This window comes from Hyperolius riggenbachi, chromosome 6 (genome assembly GCF_040937935.1).
Source record: "Hyperolius riggenbachi isolate aHypRig1 chromosome 6, aHypRig1.pri, whole genome shotgun sequence".
Classification (NCBI taxonomy): domain Eukaryota; kingdom Metazoa; phylum Chordata; class Amphibia; order Anura; family Hyperoliidae; genus Hyperolius; species Hyperolius riggenbachi.
Genome location: NC_090651.1, coordinates 317221017 through 317235579, shown reverse-complemented (window position 1 = coordinate 317235579; position 14563 = coordinate 317221017). Strand labels below are relative to the sequence as shown.

The 14563-nt window shown below is 43.8% G+C and overlaps 1 protein-coding gene across 2 annotated transcripts in view; it reads right to left on the bottom strand.

The window, feature by feature from the left end:
- Positions 1-213: 213 nt before the first annotated feature.
- The window catches only part of LOC137522865 (galactoside alpha-(1,2)-fucosyltransferase 2-like), a 158133-nt gene continuing 143783 nt past the window's right edge, over positions 214-14563 (bottom strand). For both annotated transcript variants that reach the window (XM_068243005.1, XM_068243006.1), the window contains exon 2: positions 214-1862. In XM_068243005.1, the coding sequence (XP_068099106.1) occupies positions 790-1845 (1056 nt within the window). In that variant the 5' untranslated portion in view covers positions 1846-1862 and the 3' untranslated portion in view covers positions 214-789. The remainder of the gene's footprint in view (positions 1863-14563) is intronic.

The window sequence follows — 14563 nt, the reverse complement described above, 5'->3', positions numbered from 1 at the left end:
GCTTCCCCGCCTCCTCTATGTCGCCGCTCCCTTCCCTCCCCGCTGATTGGAGGGAAGGGACACAGGCGGAGAGCGGCACTATGGAGGAGGCGGGGGAGCGGCAAGAGTGACACATCCAGCTGTAAACAGCTGGCTATCGACACGCTGTGTGTCACTAACACAGCATTTGATTTATGGGGGCAAGCAGAGCGCGGGGGGGGGGGGGGGCATTGTATAGCAGCAGAGGCTGGGTATTATATGCAAACCCAGCCTCTGTGTGCTATTAGGATTCTTAGAACCCACCTCGGGTTCTTTTTAAAGGTGGCCACTAACAATACAATTTGCTGAATAATCTTTTACAAATCATTATTTGTATGAAGGATCAGAAATAATCGTTTGACCATTAATGGAAAAAAAAAATTCCTAACCAATCCGATTAATGAAATTGATCCAATTTTGCATATACTGATGCCATCAATCTGATTGGATTGGTTAGGAGCATTTTTGCCCAGCAGTGGTCCCAAATGATCATTTTCGATTGTGCATACAAAGAATCATTCATAAACGATTGTTCGGCTTATTATATCATTAATGGAAACCTTTATACTACTTAGGTTCAACACACACCATACAGTCTTGGTTGTATAGATTTACCAAATCTATGTAGTATAAGAGCCAACAGATTGAAAATACCTTGATTGATTGGATAAGCTCTTATACTACATGAAAGTGGTAAGATTGAACAACTAAGATTGTATGGTGTGTGTTGAGCCTTAGATTTGGTAAAATCGGATGAAAAAGATTGCATCATTAGTGGCCACCTTTATTTAGAAGAGGAGAAAGATCTGCAGGAATTCCAATCCATTCTGGGAGAAAGGCCGCTTCATATTTAAAAACTTTAAGAAAAGGAGAGTCCGGCAATGTGTAGTTTGTTAAGTAAACCATTTCTCCACCTACCAAGTACCCCGCCCAAACACCAAAGGTCCCTATAGTCATGATTGTGTGGTTACAATGGGCCAGGAGGGCAAAGTCCCGGCCTGGAGATCCTTCTTGACCATCCCCAGCAAAGTGTATATCTCCTCGTGAATTATCCATGTTCTCTTTACACCAATCCATCCCGTTACTGGTCACAATGAAAAGTGGATTCTCATACTTGTTCCTGAAATAGTCTGTGGCCTTTTGTAAATATCCTTTGTCAGCAACCACCCCTTTCCATTTATTGGGCATGACATGGACATAGTCTCCTCTACGAACATGTACCCCTACAAACGTGACATTTTTCTTGTCCCCACGTACTTTGTCAAGGTAGGCATAAGACTCTTCTTTAATGAAGTTGTGGAATGTATATTCTCTGAGAATTTCATCTTTAATATGATGATAGAACGTATAAGAAGATATGGCGTTAATAAAGTAGATATGATCCATTTGAATATTACAGTATTCTTCAGACATCCAATCATGCAGTTCATATGTATTCCATTTGATTTTGTTAAAAATGTCTTTATGAAGCATAGGTAATGTTATTTTAAACATCTTTGACAGCTGGTTGTGCATAGCAGGTAGAATATAGGCTTGACGGCCATGCATTTTGGCAAGGGCATAAAGAGTGGCATACTCCCCCATGTAATTGCCCAGACGTCCACCAGCATTGATAGTCCACATTCCAGTCAGAGGTTTGGGTTTTCTTACTGGTGGGCACGGATCTTCAGTGAAACATTTGTTCATACTATTCAGCAGTTTGCCATTTTTCATATGTTCTGTAAATGCATTGATGATGTGTAGATTGGAATGATAATCATAAGAAACTGTGAAAAAAAGCACAAGGAAAAAAATGATTGCCGTGATCCAGTAGATGCGTTTGCTCATTCTTCCTGGTGTTCCATCTACAGAGAAATTGGGAAAAAAAAAAAAAAAAAAACTCACATTAGCAGAAGGAATCAAAATCAGTAAGTTTAATTATAATATTCAACACACCCCTTAAAATTGATTTTTTTTTTTTTTTTTTTTTTTTATTTTACTTAGAAAGTAGCAAAAAAGGTTCTGCACCATGTTAGCCAAACAAATTATGTAAAATGCTGCCCATAATTATTCATACCCCTGGCAAATTTTTGACAAAGTTACTTTTATTCAACCAGCAAGTAATTTTTTGATTGGAAATGATATAGTTGACTCTAAAAGATAAAACGATGTACAAGAGGCCTTATTGTGGAAAAAAAAAAAAAAACATTTCTCAGCTTTTATTTACATTTGAGCAAAAAGTGTCCAGTCCAAAATTATTCATACCCTTCTGTGGGAAAATCCGAAGTTCTATACCATTCCAAATAGTCCAAGCTTTTCTAAAGCATCCTAATTACTCGGATTAATTGGAAACCGCTGTTTTAATCAACTCAACAGGTGAAAAACAGCAGCTTTCTGCAGTTAGTTTGTGGACAGTCATGGCTAAGACAAAGGAGCTCAGTGAGGACCTGCGGCTGCGCATTGTGGCTGCTCACAAGCTATGGTTTGGGTTCAAGGTGCGTGTGCAGTTTCTGGGGAGAGCTCAGTGCACCTCTGATTGGAGGCCATTCGGAGGCGGCCTGGTGATGCGCTGATGCACTTTTTGCGCAATGCTCACAAGCTAGGAAAGGGCTACAAGGCCATTTCTAAAGGTTTTCAAGTTTCAGTGGCTACAGTGCAAAGTATTAAAAAAAAGTACAAGATGTTCCACACTGTGGGAAATCTCAGAGGACGTGGTCAGAAGCCAAAAGTGACACCTGTGCTGGCTAGGAGGATTGTAAGTAAGGTGAAGAAGAATCCAAGGATCATCACCAAGGCCATCCTGGTTAATCTGGGCTCTGCTGGTGGCAATGTCTCAAGGCAGACAATCCAGCAGACACTGCACACTCCTGGGTTCCACGGATGCAGACCAAGCAGGACGCCACTTCTCCGGATAAGGCACACAATATCTCACTTGCCCTTTGCAAATACTCATCTGGACAAAGAATAAGACTTCTGGTGTTCTGTGTTATGGTCAGATGAAACAAAAATTTAATTGTTTGGTCACAATGATGTTGTTTTTCATTTGGCATAAAAAAGGAGAATCCTTCAACCCAAAGAACACCTTCCCCACTGTCAAACATGGTGGTGGGAACCTAATGGTTTGGGGGTGTTTTTCAGCCAATGGACCAGGGAACCTAATAACAGTAAATGGCACCATGAAAAAAGAGCAATACATGAGGATTTTCAACGACAATATCAGGCAGTCTGCAGACAAATTCGGCCTTGGGCACCAGTGGACATTTCAGCATGACAATGACCCAAAACACAGCAAAAGTGGTGTAGAAATGGTTAGCAGCCAGAGTCCTGACTTGAATCCAATTGAGAATCTGTGGAGGGAGCTAAAGATCAGGGTGATGGCAAGAAGACCCTCCTTAAAGATTGAGCTTTTTGCTAAAGATGAATGGGCAAAAATACCTGTGGCGACATGCAAAAAGCTGGTCTGCAATTATAGGAAGTGTTTGATTGATGTAATAGGCTTTTCTATTGATTATTTAGAAGGGTATTAATAATTTTGGACTGGACACTTTTTGCTCAAATGTGACTAAAAGTTGAGAAATAGGTTTTTTTCCCACAATAATGCCCCTTGTACATCGTATTATATTTTGGGAGACACCTATGTCATTTCCCGTCAAAAAAATTACTTGCTGGTTGAATAAAAGTAACTTTAAGTCAAAATTTGCTAGGGGTATGAATAATTATGGGCAGCACTGTAGATAGAAAAAACAAAGTTTAGTAAAAGTAATACCTTTTGTTTTGAACGGACCCTGAGCAGTGCCCTTAAAAAGAAGTTTGGACTTACCTAGGGTTTCCACCAGCCCCCCACAGGCCTCAAGGTTTTCTGGCATCTTCCTTTCATTGGTCCCGCTGGAGGCTCCAGTAATCTGGCGACGTCGGTTGAAGTTGCACATGCATGCTCCTGGCACACACCCGTTGCATCATCACACCGGTCGCCGTAAGCATCCTGTACATGCGCGGTTCTCTCAAGGTTGAACCACACTTGCGCACGACACTTATGGCGACCGGCGCGATTACAACTTCAGCTGAAGTCGCCAGATTACCAGAGCCACCAGCGGGGCCGCGGAAAGGAAGAAGAGGATGCTGTGTGGCCTACAGGGGGCTAGAGTAAGACACGGGTAAGTCCAAATTTCTTTAGAGCACTGCTCAGGATCCCTTTAATGGCTAACTGCTAAAGTTACATTATGCAAGCTGTCTGGGATCTAGTCCCCTTCTTCAGGCATATTTCCAGATGTTATCTGTTGTAACATCATTATGTTAGTGTTTTACTTCAGCTAAAATCTGGAAATATGCCTGAAGATGGGGACTAGATCCCAGAAAGCTTGCATAATTTAATTTCATCAGTTAGGCCTGGAACCCACTACAAAACGTAATCGCTAGAGTTTTGTATGAGCAGTTTGTAAACAATTTCCTGAGCGTTTTAGGGAGCGATTTTAAAAAGTGTATCAATTTGCCAGCGGTTGTGTAGCGATTAACGTTTTAAAGTCTGATTGGTCCTTTCAATTAATTTTGTTAGTGTGCAGTAACTTCAAAACGCTAGCAAAATCGCTCCGTGCAGGTTTTGATGAGTGATTACGCCAGCGATTGTATACTTTACATTGAAGCGCAAACGCTAGCAAAATGCTGCATGTCCTGCGTTTGCGATTTTGCTAATCGCAATCGCTTCTGTGGAATTTGCACCATCCATTTACGTTAGCAGAGCGTTTAGGGAAATTGCTAGCGATTTTTCACGCCCCTAAACGCAAAAATTTTTTAAAAAAAATAAAAAAAAAAATAAATTCTACCTACATATTTTTGCCAAGAATAAAATTTTACAATCAGATCGATACATCAAAAGCATTTTTGCAAATATTATCTTTGCTTCCTTTCATTGTTTTTATATGCTTAGGCAGACACAGCCATTGTACAGGATTCCTAACGACAACAAAAAAAGTCATATGCATGCATCAGAGCTTGCTGCAGTCACCTGATTACACCAGTAGTGTAATGCTGGGCATACACGGGTCGACCCGACAGCTCATAAACTAATAGTGTATGCCCAGCATAAGAAGAGTTGAAAGGCTTTCTCTGTACATTGATCTTCTAGAAAGAGGGACGTTAAGGGCAGGTTTCCACTAGCACTGGCTATCGTCTCCGAGACGTACGCTGCCACTTGTGCACCGCGATTATGTTATTATCTGGGGAACATGGCTACCTAATTTATGTATATAGAGTGCACTTGGCTCTTTAATTATTTTATCTTGATGCACCGACTATTTCAATTGTTTATCATGATGCTGGAATGGTGAGGGAAGGTTAGTGTTAGGAGTGGGGAGTTTAGGGTTATGCTGGGTACACACACGATGCGATTTTCCGCTCGATCAGCGGGATCGATTATTTCCGACATGTTCGATCGGGTTTCGATCGAAACAGCCTTCGATTTTGCATACTTAAAGTGAATGTTTACCAATCTAAAAATAAAAAAGCCAGATACTCACCTAAGGAGAGGGAAGGCTCGGTCCTAGTGAGCCTTCCCTCTCCTCTCCCGATGCCCGGTCCCACGCAGGATCCCCCGTGGCAGTATTCGACCAGTTCGGTCAAATACTGCTACTTCCGCAGCTGAAGGGAGCTTTCGGAAGCCTTCGGGAGCACTCGGGCTCCCGAAGACGGGCCGTTCCATACTACGCATGCGCGAGCGCCCTCTATGACGCACTCGCGCGTAGTATGGAGCGGCCCGTCTTCGGAAGCCCGAGTGCTCCCGAAGTCCTCCGAAGTCCCTGCGGCGGCGGACGCGAACGGGGGAGCCAGCGCAGCACCGAGGGCACCGGGAGAGGAGAGGGAAGACTCATTAGGACCGAGCCTTCACTCTCCTTAGGTGAGTATCTGACTTTATTTTTAGATTGGTAACCATTGGCTTTAACATGCAAAATCACCGGCTGTATCGATTGAAACCCAATCAAACATGTTGGTAACAATCGATCAATCCCGCTGATCGAGCGGGAAATCGCATCGTGTGTACCCAGCATTGGGAGTCGAGGGGAAGTTAGTATCACAGTGGGAGGTTAGTGTTAGGTGTTAAAAAGTGGGAGGTTAGTACCGTCTTTCCCCTAAAGTAAGACCTACCCCGAAAGTAAGGCCTCCCTTATATTTCAAGCATGCTTGAAATATAAGGCCTACCCCGAAAATAAGGCCTAGCTGGGGGCGGGGCGCTGTGTGTATGAGGAGGTGCGTGGTCTCTTACCGCACCTCCCTTGTGGCTGCGTCCCCCTCCGTTCCTGGTAATTCCTCCGGTGGCGGCGGCATAGTAATCCATCTGTGAGGGCGCCCTGTGACCCTCACGCAGTACGCTAGGCCGGCTCTGCACTGGCGCCCTCTTCCTGTCATCATGTGCGCCCGGCAGATGCGTCCCAGGCGCACATTGATTAATCAGTGTGCGCCTGGGACGCATCTGCCGGGCGCACATGATGACAGGAAGAGAGCGCCAGCGCAGAGCCGGCCTAGCGTACTGCGTGAGGGTCACAGGGCGCCCTCACAGATGGATTACTATGCCGCCGCCACCGGAGGAATTACCAGGAACGGAGGGGGACGCAGCCACAAGGGAGGTGCGGTAAGAGACCACGCACCTCCCCATACACACAGCGTCTAGCCCCTCCCACCCCTGAAAATAAGCCCTAGCACACATTTCCTCCCCAAAAAGAATATAAGACAGTGTCTTATATTCGGGGAAAGACGGTATAAAGTACAGAGAGGGGAATAAGAAGAGATATTTCCCCCCCAAAAAAGTAATGGTAAATATCCAGAGCGAAAAAAACAGACAACCATAACAAATGCTGTATTTAGAGGGGAAGGGGGCTCCAACTGGGGGGGGCGGGGCATAATTTCAGTGTTTACCTTAGGCCATATGCTATCTAGGCACGCCGCCCCTGCTGAAAAGTCATCCTCTTGGCCTATACATGACTCACCTACTTGTTGAGCCTGTGTCTGTGGTGAGGGGTGTATGAACTTGCCTGTTCTTGGAGGAGATCGACTTCTGCTGAGGCTTGTGGGCTGTGCAGTGGATGCCTGGAGTGCACAGTGGAGCCAGATAACAGCTGATCGTGTGCATTAGTTCTGTGCCGTGGATGGCCGAAGGAGAGTGCACAGAGAACAGCTTATCAGCAGGAATGATGGGATGCCCAGGCAGAGAGCAGAGCAGGAGTGATGGATGGCCAGATTCACAGCAAGAGCACTCTTCTGTGTACTTAATCTCACGCTTCCTTAATCTGTTATCAGCGCAAATGTGGCATTTATCAGCTTTGAATTACAGCATTTTACAAGTTTAAACCTAAATCGCTCTCCGAGGGAATGAACTGTGATTGGTTTGTAATTCAGAGGGGCAGGCGTTGCCACATCTCAAACTAGCTTCATCAAAAGCACTTTGCCAGCAGGTGGACCTCAGACCTCCCCTGTGTACCATTACCAGATCAAGCCAGAGAACCAGATGGCTGGCGGCCATTCTCCTGAACTGAAACAAAGGACATTTTCCATGTGCTCAGATTTTCCCAGAAAGGACATATTTCCACGAACTTAAAGAGACTCTGTAACAAAAATTGCATCCTGTTTTTTATCATCCTACAAGTTCCAAAAGCTATTCTAATGTGTTCTGGCTTACTGCAGCATGTCCTACTATCACCATCTCTGTAATAAATCAACTTATCTCTCTCTTGTCAGACTTGTCAGCCTGTGTCTGGAAGGCTGCCAAGTTCTTCAGTGTTGTGGTTCTGTGATGCATCTCCCCCCTCCAGGCCCCTTTCTGCACACTGCCTGTGTATTATTTAGATTAGGGCAGCTTCTCTCTTCTCTCTTATCTTTCACAAGCTGGATAAATCCTCCTTTGAGCTGGCTGGGCTTTCACATACTGAGAAATTGCATACAGGCAGAGCTGTCTGCACTCTGCAGGAAGAAACAGCCTGACACTTCAGTAGAAGATAGCTGCAGGGGGAAAGAAACACACAAATGTCTCTTGAGATTCAAAAGGATGGCTGTATACAGCCTGATTGTGTATGGATGTATTTTCTATGTGTGGACATACTGTACATCAACCTACTTCCTGTTTTGGTGGCCATTTTGTTTGTTTATAAACAAACTTTTAAAAACTGTTTTTAACCACTTTTAATGCGGCGGGGAGCGGCGAAATTGTGACAGAGGGGAATAGGAGATGTCCCCTAACGCACTGGTATGTTTACTTTTGTGCGATTTTAACAATACAGATTCTCTTTAAGTATTTTATTCCCTTTTTATTTTTTTTTATACTGCACTATTATTTGTCTCTATAATTGTTGATTTTAATGATTTTCTGTATATAATTATTTATATTGCATTTTTAATAAACGATGCTAACGTCATTTATTTGTTCGACTACACCTATTATTCAGCAACACAAAACTGAACCCTGGCTTCTGAAGAGTCGCTACTATTGTTGATAGCTAGATAAAATAGTGTGTTTAACCATTTTCTATTTGCAGGTCTAGAGTCAGCCAGTCAGTGGGTTCCTCTGTCCCATGGTAACAGAGGTGGTGGCAGTGATACCCTGAAATAGTGTGTAATTTGTATTACCGTAACTCACAGGCTCCCTTCTAGTCGCTCTGCTGCCAAAATACCAGCGGTTTCTGCGCACCGATTGCGACCACAGATTGCATGGTCTGTGTGCTGAAACCGATTGGAAGGCATTGGGTGGTCCGGGCCACTAGGGGGCTTGTGACAGCATCTAATGAAGTGACCCTATTTTGGAACAAAAACATTGTTGGATCCCTGTTCTTTAACTGCTTCCGGACCAGGCTAATTGAAATCTACAACCCATGTTGGACTGGTTGTCCGTGCCAGGACGTACATTTTAATTAATACCGCACAGTCCCGCCACTACCCTAGTTCATGGTGCTCTCGGGTAGCTGCAGCCCACTTACTCTGCCATCATTATGGGCTGGGGCACACCAAGCGGCCTTTTGAGCGTTTTTGCAGCCGCTTGCGGCTGCCAATACGCTAGGGTAATGTATTTCAATGGGGGTGTGCACCCCACAGCGGGAGGCATTTTGCAGAAACGAATCCTCCTGGGGTGAGGCTTTTTTTGGATTGCGGAGGCGTTTCTGCCTCAATGTTAAGTATAGGAAAATTGCAAACCGCTCTGAAAAACGGCAGATCAGAGCGGTTTGCCAGGCGGTTTTGTTACAGAAGTTGTTCAGTAACAGCTTTAATGTAACAATAAATGAAATATGCTACACTGAAATCTGCAGCAGCAATCCGCAAAACCTCATAAAAATTTAAAAAAGCGTTTAAAAATCTGCTAGCGGGTCTCCTGATAGGAGTCCCCGTCACTGGGCCCCTCTCCCCCTTTCCCTTACTTGCTGATAGAAAGCTAGGATCTAAGAGGTTTAGATTAAGTCATTACAGGTCCCCTTGTCTCGCTATCCACAGACCCTTTTATGTTTCATTTATTGCTAAATCAACTATTTCTGTATTGTAGTTCTATAGATGCCCCTCTGTTAACGTGTGGGGGTTTTATGTACCAGGGAGCCTCCACGTGGTTCCCCCTTTGTATGTTGCACTTCATTGATATAGGTTTACCCTTTTTTGCCTTAACCTTTGCCTCCCTTACGCACCTATTGGTGTACACACAGGGAGACACCTTATAGCTCCAGGTTTGCATAATGGAACCCTGTGTAAGATTACTAATCTGTCGCTCATACAAAGTAAACTAGAGCTTTCCTAGGTTCCTTGCATATAGCCTGTATATTACCCAAACCCTCTATCCCCTCCTTTACCCTGCCCAACCCCGCTCAGATGCCTATACCTCGGTCTACTTCATTGAAACCCCGTCACTGGGCCCCCCATCCCTCCCCCCCCCTCATTAGTTCTAGGCAAAATATGTCCTAAAAAAAGGACAAGACTATTCCATTACAAGACCCCTATCGCATCATTCCCAGGTCTATACTTCTTTCGTTTGCTGCAAATTTAGTTTTTTCAAAAAGGGTTGTGTTCTAGAATCTTTTCTGCCATTGTTTATATTACCTTAATTGTTACGGAACCTCCATATTGTCTCCTATTTATACTTCGCACACCCAGGTTACAATTTCAGCTATTAATACATTATCCCACACATCTCTGGTTTAATGGTTTTTTATTTAATAGAGAGCCCCTCACTTCTTGTAATAACTGTGTACGGTGATGAGCCCTACTTTACCTCTTCCCCCTACCTCTTCCCCCTTTGTTCCCCCCCCCCTCCCTATCCATTCGCTCATACCCCGGTCTCTTTGCCTAGAGTCCCCGTCACTGGGCCCCTTCTCCCTCCTTTCCACTCCTCTTTTCCCCTTGTTTATATCAGCTCTTGATTTGTACACTGTGACCCAGGTATACTTTCAATCATAACTAGATTGCCCGCACTACGCTCATGCCTCCTTTGTATTCCCTTACCGGGATTGCGATCCTTCTAGGGAATCTGATACCTAGGCGCCCTAGGGTGTCTATGTACTTTGAGGGTAGCTCTTATATGAGTTCTATACCTTCTGTTTTCTCTTCTTTGCTGCTTACTCTTTTTACTCTTCTCTTTGTCTTTGTTTCTTCTCTTTCCTTTCCCCTCACCCCATGGTACGAGGAGAGCCCAACGCTTTTCCAACTTTAAGCCACCATGATCCCCTCAATCAAACTTGCTTCCATTAATGCCCAGGGCCTTAATTCCTCTCTAAAAAGAACCAAAGCATTCCAACAGTTTAAGAGGCTGAACATTGGCATTGTATGTATGCAGGAAACTCACCTGGTTATTAACAGGGAGCCAAACTTTCTCCATAAAGACTACAGACAGGTGTTCTTTGCAAGTGCGCAGGTTAAAAAAAAAGGGGGGTATTAATCGCCTTCAGGAATTCCATAACTTTTACGCTTTCTAAATCTATTGCGGACCCTGAAGGCAGATATATCCTTTTAACTGGCAAAATCCAGGATGCACCAGTTACTATAATGTCATACTATGCTCCCAATGCTACACAAGCACCTTTTATATCCCACCTCCTACAAATTCTCTCTACACATAGCACAGGTACAATACTATTAGCAGGAGATACCAACCACTGCTTGAACCCTTTTTGGGACAGACAACCTTCAGGTACTCCCACATCAGATTCATCACAAAAACAAACGAATAACATTATAACCGCATTTCAATCCCTCAATTTAATAGATGTGTGGAGAGAGCTTAACCACCTTACAAAAAAAAGGGTTAACTTTTTACTCCAATCCCCATGCATCCTTTTCACGGATCGACCATTGCTGGGTCTCCTCATCATCGCTGCCCTTAGTCAAAACAGCTGTTGTTATCCACCCTACCCCCTGGTCTGATCATGATACCCTAAGCTAGCTAACGGGTAGATTTATTTTAGGTAACCCTCCAGGACAGGTATACTACGAGATTTGACCCCTCCCAGGAAACAGGAAACATCCACTTGATCTCTCTATAAGTTCACGTCCACCACAGGTGTCCGGCAGTATGTATTCAAGAAACCCCTGCACATGGTCTATCAACCAAACACTGCATTATACACTGTATTATAGTTTAAACATGTCTATAAATACCGTATCATATACATATCTTTATATATACACATTTATATATGTATTTGTGGGTGGGTTTGCAACCTGTTCTGGAGGGTTACCTAAAATAAATCTACCCGTTAGCTAGCTTAGGGTTTTTCCAGTAACCCTCCAGGACTGGTATACTACGAGATGATGAGCGAGAAAACAACAACATCACCAACCTTAGGGCGGGCTGACCGCTTGCAGGACTTTCCTTCCAAATTCCTGATCTTTTGCAGTCATCCGATCTAGCTTGTTGTGGCGCATGAATGCGTCGATGTTCTTCCATGTCGCCGCTTTACATATCTCAATTGGAGACACCCCCGCTCTGAAAGCCCAGGTCGTAGACGCTGCCCTGGTGGAGTGAGCCCTTACTTCACCTGGAACCTCCAAATTACTAATTGTATATGCTTCTATAATACATAAATTGATCCATCTGGCTATCGTTTTCTTTGAAGCTTTCTGTCCTACTAATTTACCAGAAAAATTAACAAATAAACTGTCTGATTTCCTGATATCTTCTACCTTTCTCAGATATTCTATCAGACTTTTTCTTACATCCAATGTACTCCATACCTTCTCCTTTTCATTTACCGGATTAGCATAAAAGGACGGTAATATAATCTCCTGACATCTATGAAATCTGTCCCCAACTTTCGGAAGGAATTCTTCACGTTCTGAGAACGATTCTATCATCATATATCGTACAAAACGGCTCTTTACATGACAATGCCTCTAATTCCCTTATACGTCTTGCAGAGGTTATGGCTGTTAAAAATACCGTCTTGAGAGTTATTAGTCTTAAATCTAAGTCCTCTGTAGGCACAAAAGGAGACGCCGTCAAAACCTTAAGTACCGTCGACAAATCCCATTTCGGAAAAGGCTTAACCCTAACCGGGCTCTTCTGTTCAACGATTTCAAAAAACGAATAATCAAAGGATCATTAGCTAACTGCTTGTCCAAAAAGACTGATAATGCAGAAATCTGCACCCTAATCGTGCTTAGGGCCAATCCATTATCAACACCATTCTGCAAAAACTCCAAAATTGTGCCAATTTCTGAAGACTTAAATTTAGACTCGTCCAACCAAAGGTTATAAGTTTTCCAATATTTAGTGTAAATTTTACGGGTATTTAATTTCCAACTATCCAAAAGAGTTTCAATCACTCTGAAAGTCCTTTTCCTCTAAGGATAGACCTTTCACTAACCAGGCCGCTAGGTGCCATTTTATCAGGTGAGTAATCCTCTCCCCCTGTACTGTGATTAAATTGTCTAATATTGGTAATACCACGGGCCCGTCTATCCTCATCTTCAATATTAGTGGATACCACGATCTCTTGTCCCAATTGGGTGCAATTAGTATGACTGTCGTGTCTGACCTCAATATTTTCCTGAGCACTAGAGGCAATATGTTCAGAGGTGGAAATGCGTATGCCAGTTCGAATTCCCACCTCTGCGCCAGCGCATCTACTGCCGTTGGATGATCTGCCACATTCAGTGAGAAGAACATCCTGCATTTCGCGTTCTCCCTGTTCGCAAATAAATCTATTTGCGGAGAACCCCACTTCTTGACTAGAGACCTGAATACATCTGTATTTAAAACCCATTCCATGTTTAAGGTTTGTGTACGACTGAGGAAATCTGCTTGATTGTTCAACACTCCTTTCAGATGTATAGCTGTCAGGGATTTCAGTTTTTCCTGTGCTAGCATCAGAATATCTAAGGACAGGTCTAGTAACTTGAATGACTTAGTTCCTCCCTGTCTGTTCACATATGCTACTACTGTTGCATTGTCTGTTCTCAACTGCACATGACTGTTCTCTAATTAGGGATGCTCAAATTCGGCTTCGGGAGATATCCGGATATCTCCCAGTAATGCTGTGCGGGCTGGGCGGGGGGGGGGGGGGGGGTCAAGCTTACCTCTCTGACGTCTTCTTTGGTCCTCCCACGATGCGCGTCACTTGATTACAAACACTTCCTCCTTCAACCCGGAAGGAGGAAGGGTTTGTAATCAGGTGACCACCGCTTGGAGCGCATCGTGGGAGGCGCTGAGGGACGACCGAAGAAGACGTCAGAGAGGTAAGCTTGACCCCCCCGCCCAGCATTACTGGGAGATATCCGGATAGCAAAAATCCGGATATCTCCCGAAGCCGAATTTGAGCATCCCTATCTCTAATAAGTGCATTGCTGATATTAGGGACAATTTTACAGCCATCAGTTCTCTGAAATTTGAGGACTGAATATTTAAATGCTGATCCCAGAGTCCTTGTATTTCGAAATCCTGAACATGCGCCCCCCAACCTGACATGCTTGCGTCTGTTGTCAACACCATCTCTATCGGGAACTGCCACAGCCTTCCCTGTGACAGGGTTTGCTTGCTCAACCACCATTGTAGAGATATTTTCACCTGATCTGGTATCTTCACAATGTGATCTAACGTCTGTACTGTCTTCCCCCAGCTTTTTAAAATCCACATCTGTAATATTCTTGTATGTGACATTGCCCATTGTATTGCTGGAGCTGATGAGGTTAATAGACCCAGTAATCTCATGGCTTCTCGGATAGACCGTGATAGCAGGGAATTGAACCTTTCTACTTCCTGTGTTATCTTCATCACTTTCTGATCTGGAAGAAATATCCTTTGTTCCACTGTATTTATTACAAATCCTAGGAACTGTATAACCTGAGCTGGTTGCATCTGCGATTTTTCTACACTGATTATCCAACCTGCTTTCTCTAACTCTGAAACCACCATCTTTCTGTGATCCAATAACACCTGCATTGAATCTGCCTGAACCAATAAATCGTCCAAGTAAGGGATCATCATAACTCCTTTTCTGCGAAGTTCCGCCACGATTTCTGCCATGACTTTCGTAAAAATTTGTGGAGCCGATTTTATCCCAAACGGGAGGCAACGGAACTGGAAATGCTGAATTACGTTCCTGTTGCTTAC